Raw genomic sequence first — 12225 nt, 5'->3', positions numbered from 1 at the left:
TACCGATTCAAAGCCCCAGCAGGGAATGCAAAGTTGTTCAAAGACTCAAGTTCTCAAACTAAACAGACAAACATTCATATAACATGCCTGAGTTGAGTTGAACTTACTGCTGTAGGTCTAGGGTGGACCTTTCCAAACCCTCTGGTCTCTCCCTGTGAGGAAATGAAGGATTAAAAAGCTTGTTAAAATACATAAGCATATCTCATTCTAGACCAAAGGTCTTCAACTCTGCTCACTGTCCTGCAGAGTTCAGCTACAGTCCTAATCAAAGCTCATCAGGATCAGGCCAGGTGTGCTGGAGCAGGTTGGAAATAATGCTGCCTTCATGTGCTATCGGAAATTTCCTATTTCCCACTTATGGAGTCATTATTACCAGCTTGTCACACTCAAGTGCTTTGTTGTTCGAAAAAATTAAATGTAGCATCCCAACAAGCATATCAACATTCACCGCGCTAGATAGTCAGCTTGCTGATGATTTTGGAATTTCAGTCAAATACATGCTTATTTTACTGTTTATAAAACACAATATGCTTCAAATGATTGTTGATATCTAGCCTATAAATACACTACTTTAGCGACGAAACAAAGTGATGTAGTTGTTGTGAGAATAGCATCGACAGCAGCAATGGTTGTCCCCTCCACCATGTTTATGGCCAACTCGGAAACTCTGGTATCAAAATTATCTCCAAGTTTCCCAATAGTAAATACAACTTTAGTGGCCATTCACGTCCAGTTAACTATTAGGAAACTCATATTTACAATAGTTCCAATAGCACGTGAAGGCAGCATAAACTCTGCAGGACTGTGGGTCTCCAGGAGCAGGTTGAAGACCTAGGGCTAGCTTTACTAACAGCTTGCGCCAGTACAAACCATCTTTTGGTGTTAAAATAGTACTGTCAGGATTTACTTAAGACGCACAGTGATGAATTAGCTCAGAAGAAGCGTGAACACAGTTATTTTTGTGCCTGAATATGCGTTGAATATGCATTTGTAGTAGTTTCCCTTCAGACGGAACGGGAGGAGTGTATTCAAATGATTTACTAATGTTTGCACTCATCAAATTACTGGTATTTGCGCCATTATTTAAAGCCCCAAAAAAAGCATGTCTTAAACTGTTTTGTGCTTGAAATGGCTGCAATTGCTGCTAGAGAAGGCACCGCAGAGAACAGAGAGAAGCAAGGGTAGAAGGGAGAGGGTTTTTCGTAAAACTGGCCCCTAGATTCTAGACGAAAAATCTAATTTGCTTACCATGACCAGTGTGTTGCCCGCACTACGACACACCATGTGTTCAGTGTCTCCATGTTCTTCATCACCTGGTGGCATTATTCGGGACTTCAAGTACTGATAGAAAGCCGTACTGGCATTCTTTCCGATATTACTCAGAGCACCATCATTACTCAGAGCGCCGTCAGTCTCACGCTCCGGTTCGGTCTCAGTGAGTCGGTGGCTCTCTAGGACCTCACAGTCGTCGCTCAGCGGAGCGCGAACAGAGTCCTCAACCGAACTGCACATCACACTGGACTGCAGCCTCTCGCTAACCGACTGCAGGAGGGAGAGGATGGATGCGGCTGGCTGCTCCACGCTCCTCTGCTCCTCTTCTGTGGCTGGAGGAACCTGCAGCGTCTCCTGCCTTGAAGCCTCCTCGCGGCCGAACTCCTCCTCATAGATGGGGGACAGGGAGAAGGGGTAGGCTCTGGCTCGCCGCGTGCTGGGACTGTGCATGGGCCCAGTGTCGTTCACGAACACCACGTCACTCTCCTCCTCCTCGCTGATGATGGCGAAGCCTCCGTCGACCTGGTGAAGGTCGAGCTCATGGAAGCGGGAGTGTTGGAGAAAGACAGCCGCGGTTCTGCTGGAACTGTCCACGGGGTCCAACTGAATTCTCTGAGCTGAGACACACTCGACTGATGCTACAGCATCTGCTGGAGTCCCCTCGAGGCTCAGTCTTTGGTTGTCGGTGACGTCACAGCAGATCGCTCGGACCGAGGCCCACTGAGAAGAGCCGTGCCTTCCAGAGCACTGGACTTCAGTCCCGGATAGCAGGACATGTGAATCTACTCCAGCCCAAGAGTCTCGGTAGACCTGTTCCTGCTCACCGCTGTCTGAATAATGTGCATCAGATTTATTGCTTTGTGTAGCTGGTGTGATTCCTGACATCATATCAGAATCTGTTGTATCAGAAGCAAGACTGTGGCTAACAGGGTCTGACTTTCCCATTTCACTGAGAGTTTGGCTTTGCTGAAGACTCTCCTGATGTGCTGATGGAGCACAGGAGTCAATCAGGCTGAGTCTGCAGTTATTGCTCATTGCATTGTCTTTGGCTGTATCCTGAGATCGTTTTTCCCATCTGACCCACTCCACTTCTCCCGTGTGCTCCTCCGACGAGAGCTTGATGTCTGTTTCATGAAGAACGTCCTTATGACTGTGGAGATTTGGGGATAATGGCTTGTCAGCGGTGGCAGCACTGAGCACAGAGTTTGTCCCGATGCTCTTACGGACTCCATCCATGTTCTTTTCTTCAAAGAGATATTCAAGCACAGCCTGATTCTCGTTCTGAGAGCCGATTGGAGCGCTGGCAGCAGTGATGTCAGAGGCCATGCCCACGATGCACCTGATGTCCGTGTCAGAGCCAACGATGGACTCGTACCCTGAGGAGGGCGGCGACCTGCTGCAGTCCACATGGCCTGCAAGTGTTTCCTCGAGAACCACAGACAACGTCTGGTCTGTCAACGTCACGCAAAACTGATGCTCTGTATTAGCGCTTCCATCTAACCCTTCAATCCGCAATGCCTCTGAGCCCTCACTGGGCTCACGGGTCAGCAGGACCTCATGCTCCGTCTCGGATGCTTCCATCTTCTGCAGGGCAGCGAGGGCATTTGTCAGGATGCCATCCACCATCTTTTTAGACTCCAATCGCAGGACTTCATCCACCCCAGCCCGTTTCAGCTCGAACTCCTCTAGAGTCCAGCACACCTGAGAATCAGGTGCTAGATCATCTGTTCTGTCACTTAAAGGTGAGCTCTGCTCTTGAGCGGGAACCGTGTTGTGATGGTCTGAACCCATCAGATCATCACTATCCCCTGAGAAGCTCTCAAGCGTAGCACTCTGAGCGAGATGCTCCTGTCCGCTGCTCTTAAGTCCGCTGTCACTTTGTTCTGCTTGAGGAATCTTGTAGACCGAGTCTGTCTCCATGCAGGTAAGCAACGGACCAGAGTCTGCAGCTTGAGGGAGTCGGAGGACTGGAGTTAGTTCAGATTCAACAGCGAGAACCTCGTCTGATTGAGCCGACATGTCTTCTATCTGCTGTGAAGGACATGCTTGATTTACGGCAGTGGGGTTTTCATGACTATCAGAGCTCATGGTGTTCACAGCGCAGGAGGAAATCATGCGGTCCTCATGGCCGTTGGGTTGCGTAGCCTCTTCTCCTTCAAAGATGGGCGAATGAAGCTCAACGTGATGCTTTTTCTTTGGTTTCTTGACTTCCCTCAATCCACGGTACGTGCCGTAAGTCACTACAGGAGGACAGGATAGATCATAACGTCTCTTGTCCTCCAAGCACTCTTTGGCATCGATGTTTACAGCATCACTTCTATCTTCCTCCGTCTGCTCCTCTGAACTGTGGAAGGAGAACAGTAGAAAGACGAAGTGAAGCGTGTATGTTAGTATATACAACTCATTACTCCAGAACCTTTAATGCACACACTCGTGACGTTTGAAGCACTCTCTGTGTGTAACATGGCTGTTATGTAAAAGCAGGAAGTAAAACAACAGTTCCAGAACATTCTCATTAAATATTCATGAGCAGCATCTACACAAAAGCACCTAGTGTCTGTAGGCGCGGTACAGAAAGCCCTCACAGCATTCATTTCATGTGACGAAACACTCAGAAAGCACTGCAGACGTACATGGTCAGAGAAACAGCAGACAAGCTACTCAGCAGATACTGATGAAGACTGAAGGTCAGGGTACTTTTATTTAGGCACATTTAAAAACAACAGACATTGTACACGTAAAGTCCTGTACATTGCAAATAAATGCAAAAAATTAAACAAATTCAACAAGAGCATTACAAACTAACATCATAAAACAAATATAAAACACCCTATACATCTCAATATAAAAGGCAATGGACAAAAGTTTGACATCTTCAAACTCATTTGAGATGAGCTCACAGACAGAGCACTGCAGACCGGATGGTGCTCTCATAAAAGCATATAGGAGTGCAACATAAATAACAGCAGAGTGAAAAGGCAAAGCGGTAAATACTGATGATTTCATCAGGAATCTAGAGCTCATTCTACAGCCGTGCCAGTATAACCACGTCAGTCTTGAGAGAGAACATTTCCCAGCAGGCCCTCCAGAGCTCTAACACAACACTCGGATCTAAAGCCAACTGTGATACAAATACAGTTTAAAAATAAGAAGTGTCAGCTCAAGTGAGACAATGAAAGAACTGAGACGTTTCTATTTTTAAACTCACTAATATTATGCCAGAGACAGACAGATGGATCTCATGCAAGACTCTCCAGGGGTCTTCTGTTTCTCCATCCTCCAAGAAGAGAGGGTCTATTTAGGGAATATTTATTTGGCTTTTTTGGCACTAAACAGAATCACAATTAAAATAACACTTTCCAAATGCCCTGCCGTGAGCTAGATCTTCTCTGATCAAGCGATCAATATTTCCTATGTCATGTTCTGAGGGCAGATTCTTCTGCTCTACTCCTCATCTGCCATTGGTCAGTCAGACAGATAGTCCCGCCCCCAAACTCATGCAATTGGTTTGGATGCATCAATGTTCTGAAAGCAGTGTTTCACTCCTCAGGACATTAAACTAGCAGTGACTGACTTACAGACTCTGAGCAAACTAGCTGAATATCTGAACTTTATACAGGTTTGCAAAGATTAGCTTGTTCATGGATTGATGATACGGAAAGGCAGACGCTGTTAAAGGGCTCGTTTTAACCCCCGACTGAAATCTGCTGCTCTCGCCTTGTTTCGTGCCCTGCAGATCTCTGATGAACTCAGGCTTGTTTGAACAGATCCGTCTGTCTCCAGGACTGTAAAGCTGCTGCTCGTCATGATTCACTACAAAGCCATTTCATTATAGAAATCCTCTGAACGCTTTCCTAACTCTCTAAAATAAATGACATGAGACATTTTCCTCTTATTCATCTGTAGCTGTTAAACAAACTGTTTTACCATGTATCATGACAATGACTTTTGCTTTTCCTAACTTTAATTTTATAAGTGTCTGCAGGACTGTTAGGAGAGGTGGAGGTGTAGCTGCTCTGTTTAAAGATGTTTATCAGTGCAAGCAAATGTCATTTGGTCAGTATTTGTCTTTTGAACACCTAGGTATTGTGCTGAAAGGTGCTCCACGCACCCTGTTTATCATTATTTATAGGCCTCCAAAATATTCTCCAGCCTTTGTTGATGAGTTCACTGAACTGTTATCAATGTTTCCTTAGAGTATGACTGTTTTGCTATTGCAGGGGATTTTAATATTCACATAGATAATGCAGAAATCAAAACTACAAAAGAAATTATAACTATTTTAAACACTTTTGACCTGATTCAGCATGTGCACGGACCCACACACAATCGTGGACACACTCTAGATTTACTCATCAGTAGAGGTCTAAACATTTCATCCATTGTTATTAAGGATGTAGCACTATCTGATCACTTCTGTATTTTCTTTGATATATTGATCTCAGTCACCACTGAATCTAGATCTGTCTCTATCAGTAAGAGATGCATTAACGAGAACACAAGTGCGCTATTTATGAAGGCAATGTCATTAGCGCCAAGCATTTCTGCAGACCCTGTTGATCTTCTCCTGGAGTCATTTAACTCAAAAATTAAGAATGTTATTGATGATATTGCCACCGATAAAGGTCAGCAAGAAGACGGGGAAACAGAAATCAATTTGGAGAAAATCAACAGCAGTTCAGAGCATGAAAAGACAATGCAGAAAATCTGAGCGGATGTGGCGGAAGACGAAACTCGAAATCCACTATAGCATCTATAAAGACAGCCTTCATGCTTTCAATGTGGAACTAGCCACAGCTAGACAGACTTTCTTTTCTAACCTTATAAACAGTAACTTAAACAACACTCGCACTCTTTTTGCGACTGTTGAGAGACTGACAAACCCCCCAAGTCAGAGTCCCAGTGAAATGCTCTCCGACAGCAAATGCAATGAGTTTGCTTCCTTCTTTTCTGAGAAGATCAATAATATCAGAAAGGAGATTGGCACATCCTCACGTTATGCAGAGGTCACACAGATTCGACTGCAATTTCAAAAAGAAGTGACTGTGTGTGTTTTTAAAAAAATTGATAACAAAATTTTGGAAGAAATAGTACAACACCTTAAATCTTCAACCTGCTATCTTGACACACTTCCCAAAATGTGCTTAACTGTTTAGAAGCTGATCTCTTAGAAGTGGTGAAGAATCTCAATTCTGAATCTGGCAAAATATCAGTGCTGGTACTACTAGATCTTAGTGCTGCGTTTGACACTGTCGATCATAACATACTCTTAGAGAGACTGGAAAACTGGGTCGGGCTTTCTGGGATGGCACTCAAATGGTTCAGATCATACTTAGAAGGGAGAGGTTATTATGTGAGTATAGGAGAGCATAAGTCTAAGTGGACGGCCATGACATGTGGAGTCCCACAAGGCTCAATTCTTGCACCGCTCTTGTTTAACCTGTATATGCTCCCACTAAGTCAGATAATGCGAAAGAACCAAATTGCCTATCACAGCTATGCTGATGATACCCAGATTTACCTAGCCTTATCTCCAAATGACTACAGCCCCATTGACTCCCTCTGCCAATGCATTGATGAAATTAACAGTTGGATGTGCCAGAACTTTCTTCAGTTAAACAAGGAGAAAACTGAAGTCATTGCATTTGGAAACAAAGATGAAGTTCTCAAGGTGAATGCATACCTTGACTCTAGGGGTCAAACAACTAAAAATCAAGTCAGAAATGGGGTGATTCTAGAGACAGACCTTAGTTTCAGTAGTCATGTCAAAGCAGTAACTAAATCAGCATACTATCATCTCAAAAACATTGCAAGAATTAGATGTTTTGTTTCCAGTCAAGACTTGGAGAAACTTGTTCATGCCTTTATCACCAGCAGGGTGGATTACTGTAATGGTCTCCTCACCGGCCTTCCCAAGAAGACCATTAGACAACTGCAGCTCATCCAGAATGCTTCTGCCAGGATTCTGACTAGAAACAGAAAATCTGAGTATATCACACCAGTCCTCAGGTCCTTACACTGGCTTCCAGTTACATTTAGGATTGATTTTAAAGTACTTTTACTCATTTATAAGTCACTCAATGGCCCAGGACCTAAATATATTGCTGATATGCTCACTGAATATAAACCGAACAGACCACTCAGATCATTAGGATCGAGTCAGTTAGAAATACCAAGGGTTCACACAAAACAAGGGGAGTCTGCTTTTAGCTATTATGCGGCCCGCAGTTGGAACCAGCTTCCAGAAGAGATCAGATGTGCTAAAACATTAGCCACATTTAAATCCAGACTCAAAACTCATCTGTTTAACTGCATTTGAATGAGCACTGTGCTATACGTCCGAACTAACTGCAATGAATTTTATGTATAATCATTTTCTTTAAATTCATTTTAAATCAATTTCTATATCATCTTAAATTTCCTTGTTTTTATTATTTTTATTTTCATGTTTTTATTGATTTTTAATGTCTATTTCACTTTCTTTTATGTAAAGCACTTTGAATTACCACTGTGTATGAAATGTGCTATATAAATAAACTTGCCTTGCCTTTTCACTCCAATTGTGCTTCAATCATTCAGCGAACTTTAAGAAGATTCTTCACACACATTTAACCCTGCAGACAGACAGAAGACATGCAACATCTCAGCATCACATCCAACAACTGAAGAACCACCAACACTTGCTTCAACTCAACCCTTCACAAAACAAGCTCATATCACAGACTTCCACTGCTTTTATATTCAGTTAACTGTCACGACTACAGACTAACACAATATACACACACACACACACACACACACAGATAACCTGTTTATTTATCGTTCTTCCAACTGATAAAAATCTCTAACGTAGAACCAAATAAACACACACACACACAATCCTGTATAAAACAGCCGTATGAGGAGAACACGCGTCACACTCTGCGAGAATCAGCTGCAGCTGTTTACAGCTCAATAAACTGCAGATATGATCCATAATCATCAGAATTCAGATTGTTTATCTGGAAACAGCTCCTGTGTGTGATAAGTGAAGTGACATTCTGCCAAGTATGGTGACCCATACTCGGAATTCGTGCTCTGCATTTAACCCATCCAACGTTGTGATGAAGACGAGCCCACCAGCTCGCCTTCGGGGAAAAATGTGAATCCGTGAAGGGATGTAAAAATGATGGCTCACTCGCAAAAGCACTCTTGTGCACGGTGGAATTTATTTACAGTGCCAGAAAGATTGTCCACAGTGAAGAATATATACAAGTGTACCCAAAAATGACAAAAAATCCAAAGTACCAAATAAACAACAAAAGGGAAAAATAAACCAGAAAATAATCCAACAATGATATAAACAGGTATCCACAATATACGAAGGGGTTTTGCTTGAGGCACCGCAGTAGCACTCTTGCATCGACTTGGTAAACAAGTCCTGTCCTGTCATGTTTGGCCTCGGCTTATATAGGCCAAACCCCGCCCCTTTTTTGGGCCATACCATTCACAGTTAAGAATAACATTTAACACACACAAATACCACATCTATTCGTCATCTGTTATACTTAATCAATAATAAATCACTTCCAATCTATTTATATATAATAAACACATAGTCCACTAACACATAATACATTTAACACATAATTTCCACACTTAAATACACCTAATCATACTAGACAATGGTTTCGCCAGCTTCCGGTTGCGCTGCGCGGCGCGACCAAGCCCGTGATGTCATAATCGGCTGCCGCTTGTTCGTTCGGTTTGGTCGGCGGTTTATAAGGACACTGCCTATGTCCCCGTAATTCAAAAGGCTTAAAAAACATACTAAATGGTGTTTTTTTGAAAATCTAAAAATGCACAAAGTCTCCTGTGAGGGCTAAGTTTAGGTGTAGGGTTGGTGTAGGGCAATAGCACACACAGTTTGTTCAGTATAAAAACCATTACGCCTATGGAGAGTCCCCATAAACCACAAAAACCAACATGTGTGTGTGTGTGTGTGTGTGTGTGTGTGAGAGAGAGAGAGAGTGAGTGTGTGTGTGTGTGTGTGTGTGTGTGTGTGTGTGTGTGAGAGAGAGAGAATTTTTTGAGAATTTGACAATCCTTTTATTACAAAAAATATCATGACAACATTCACAAAAACAAGTCACATACTTTCAATCTAATAAAAATCTTACATCAACACTTCTGAGATAACCAGTTCATTATCAACTAATGAACAGCACATTATCACAGCACCACTCAATTTCAAATATATTCAATTTACTCATTAGTTTATAAAAATTAAACTCAATTACAAGTCGTGATTTTACTATTTTTTTTAAAAGCTGTTATAAGTTATTGTTCTCCTTTCTGTTCAATTTTATTTCTCCTAGTTATATAAATGGCTAATTTTGCAATACCAACAATAAAATTAAGCAATTGACATTTGTATTTTTTTCTTAATGGTATACATACAACCAAGAATAAAATCCTGCTTTGTGAAACATACCTCAAAAGATTCAAAAATAAACTCTAGAAGACTAAACCAAAACAGAAGTCTGTTACAAAACATAAAGCAATGAAACACAGTCTCCCTTTCATTGCAAAAACAATTCTCACTTACATTTGGGTTCAACATTGCCACAAAAGAGTTAACTCTAGCCCCATGGAGTATCCTCCACTGAAGATCAGCAACTCTTTTAGCTAACGGAGGTTTGTACAGAATCCTCCACACTGGTTGTGTTTTTCAGTGATCTCTAATGTGTCTCTCCATACAGTATCACTTCTATTTAACCATTTAATATTCCTCACTTTCACAATACTTCTGTACAATGCATTCAAAGAAATCAATTTGCACATCAATTTCCTTCTTCAACAAGGAATTAATGTCATTAAATGAAGAAAGATCAGGTACAATACTTATATCTGGGAAGAAATCTTCACAATCTGGGAATATGCATTTCTTATTGTACTCAAGTAAAATTCTTTCTTGTACATTCAAAGCCCCCTGCAGTTTATCTAAAAAACGTTTAATGTACCGTGCAGACTTTACCTTTAAAAAGGCTGAAACTGCTTCTACATCATTAAAATCAGGACCTGCCTTATTTATAATGTGTTTCAGCTGTAGAGATCCACTTCTGTACAACAAATCTTTAAGACCTGGTATTTCGTCACAGATACATCGAGACGTGCTCCACTCACAATGGGCTCTTCCAGTAACCAGTACAGGGACATTAATGGTTCCATCCATCGAGGCTTAAACAGACTCCATATTTTAAAGAGACTTCGATAGAAAGCAGGAACTCCTCTAAAATCACATTTGTTTAAGTCCATTAAAAACAAAACATTGTCCAGGCCAAGTCCACTTATTCTGCGTAAAATGTATTGAGCCACTGGTCTCCAAACCAGTCTTTCAGATCCTAGAAGAAACTTCTGCTAAAACTGAAGACGATAGGCAGCACATCTACTTGACAAATGCACTAGACCTTGGCCTCCATCTTCTTTAGCCAGAAACAAAACGCTTTGAGGGATCCAATGCAAACTGTCCCAAAAAAAGTTCACTGTTTCTGTTTGAATTTTTGCTAAGAGACCAACCGGAGGGTCAACGCATGCAAGTCTATGCCACAGGGAAGAAGCGCAAGATTGTTGATTATGAGTGTGCGTCCTTTAAAACACAACTCAGGAAGCAACCATTTCCATTTTTTCAAACGTCCTGTTACTTTATCTGCCATTCCTTCCCAGTTCTTCTGCATGAAGGCTTCATTGCCTAAGAAAACACCAAGATATTTTAACCCATCTTTTCTCCATAATAAGCCTCCTGGTAGAGAGGGATTTCCTCCTTCCCATTTTCCAATCAATAATGCATCACTTTTTCCCTAATTTACAATTGCTGATGAAATCTCCTTAAAATCATTAACAATTTGTTGTAACGTTTCAACATCATCACTATCATTTATAAAAGCAATAACGTCATCAGCATATGCAGATAAATGGAAAGCATTATTACACTGTGGCAATGTTAACCCTTTAACTTATTTCATAACATAGACAGCTATAGCCAGCACATATAATAGCCCAGACACGGCACGATCTTCTCGAACCCCTCTCTGTACATCACAGGGGGCACACAGACTACCATTCATTTTAATCACACTCTCAATTTCACAATACATTGTTTTAATCATATCAATAAAACGTGAATTAAAACCAAAGGCTTGTAAAGTATGCCACAAATACAGGTGTTCAACCCGATCAAAAGCCTGCTGTTGGTCTAGAGAAATAAGGCCAATATTTATACCAAACAACTTTGAAACATCTAAAACATCTCTGATTAAAGTTATATTATCAAAAATCGATCTATTTGGTACACAATATGTTTGATCGTAGTGTATCACCTCCCTATTATTTTACTCAATCTCGTAGCGAATGTTTTAGACAGGATTTTATACTTTATATGAGCACAGGAGAGAAACAGGCCAGCGATTTTTTTTTATATTTTGAAGATCACCTTTTTTGGGCAATAAAGTAATAACTGCCCTTCTACAATAATAAGGCTTTCATCAAACACTACTAAGAGATCTTCCCTTAAAACTGGCCAGAAAGTTTTATAAAATTCAATGGGTAACCCACAGAGGTGGGTAGTAACGAGTTACATTTACTTCGTTACATTTACTTGAGTACATTTTTTGGGTAACTAATACTTTTAGAGTATATTTTAAAATGGGTACTTTTACTCTTACTCAAGTATATTTTTAGAGAAAAAACGGTACTTTTACTTCGTTACTGTGGGCGACTCTCCTCTCGTTACTGTATCTTAATGCAATACAAGTTAAAAATGCTTCGGTTTATTCCAAACGCGCCGTCTACTTTTCTCTGGGCAATGAACGATGCCCATTCGCGAATGATTCATTCTTTTGAGTCGATTCTGTTTAAAGGCTTTATCAAACCAGTGAATCGGTTCGTGAATCAGTTTGAATGATTCGTTCAGTT

At 41.3% G+C, this 12225-nt stretch overlaps 1 protein-coding gene across 3 annotated transcripts in view; it reads right to left on the bottom strand.

Moving 5' to 3' along the window:
- LOC306864295 (beta/gamma crystallin domain-containing protein 3-like) overlaps nucleotides 1-12225 on the bottom strand; it is a 42662-nt gene that overhangs the window by 26053 nt on the left and 4384 nt on the right. For all 3 annotated transcript variants that reach the window (XM_079408230.1, XM_079408229.1, XM_079408228.1), the window contains exons 4-5: nucleotides 1249-3616; nucleotides 108-152 (exon numbers count right to left, since the gene is read on the bottom strand). In XM_079408230.1, the coding sequence (XP_079264356.1) occupies nucleotides 108-152; nucleotides 1249-3387 (2184 nt within the window). In that variant the 5' untranslated portion in view covers nucleotides 3388-3616. The remainder of the gene's footprint in view (nucleotides 1-107; nucleotides 153-1248; nucleotides 3617-12225) is intronic.

This window comes from Barbus barbus, assembly GCF_936440315.1.
Source record: "Barbus barbus genome assembly, chromosome: 45".
In the NCBI taxonomy this organism is placed as follows: domain Eukaryota; kingdom Metazoa; phylum Chordata; class Actinopteri; order Cypriniformes; family Cyprinidae; genus Barbus; species Barbus barbus.
This window is presented reverse-complemented; position numbering and strand designations above follow the sequence as displayed.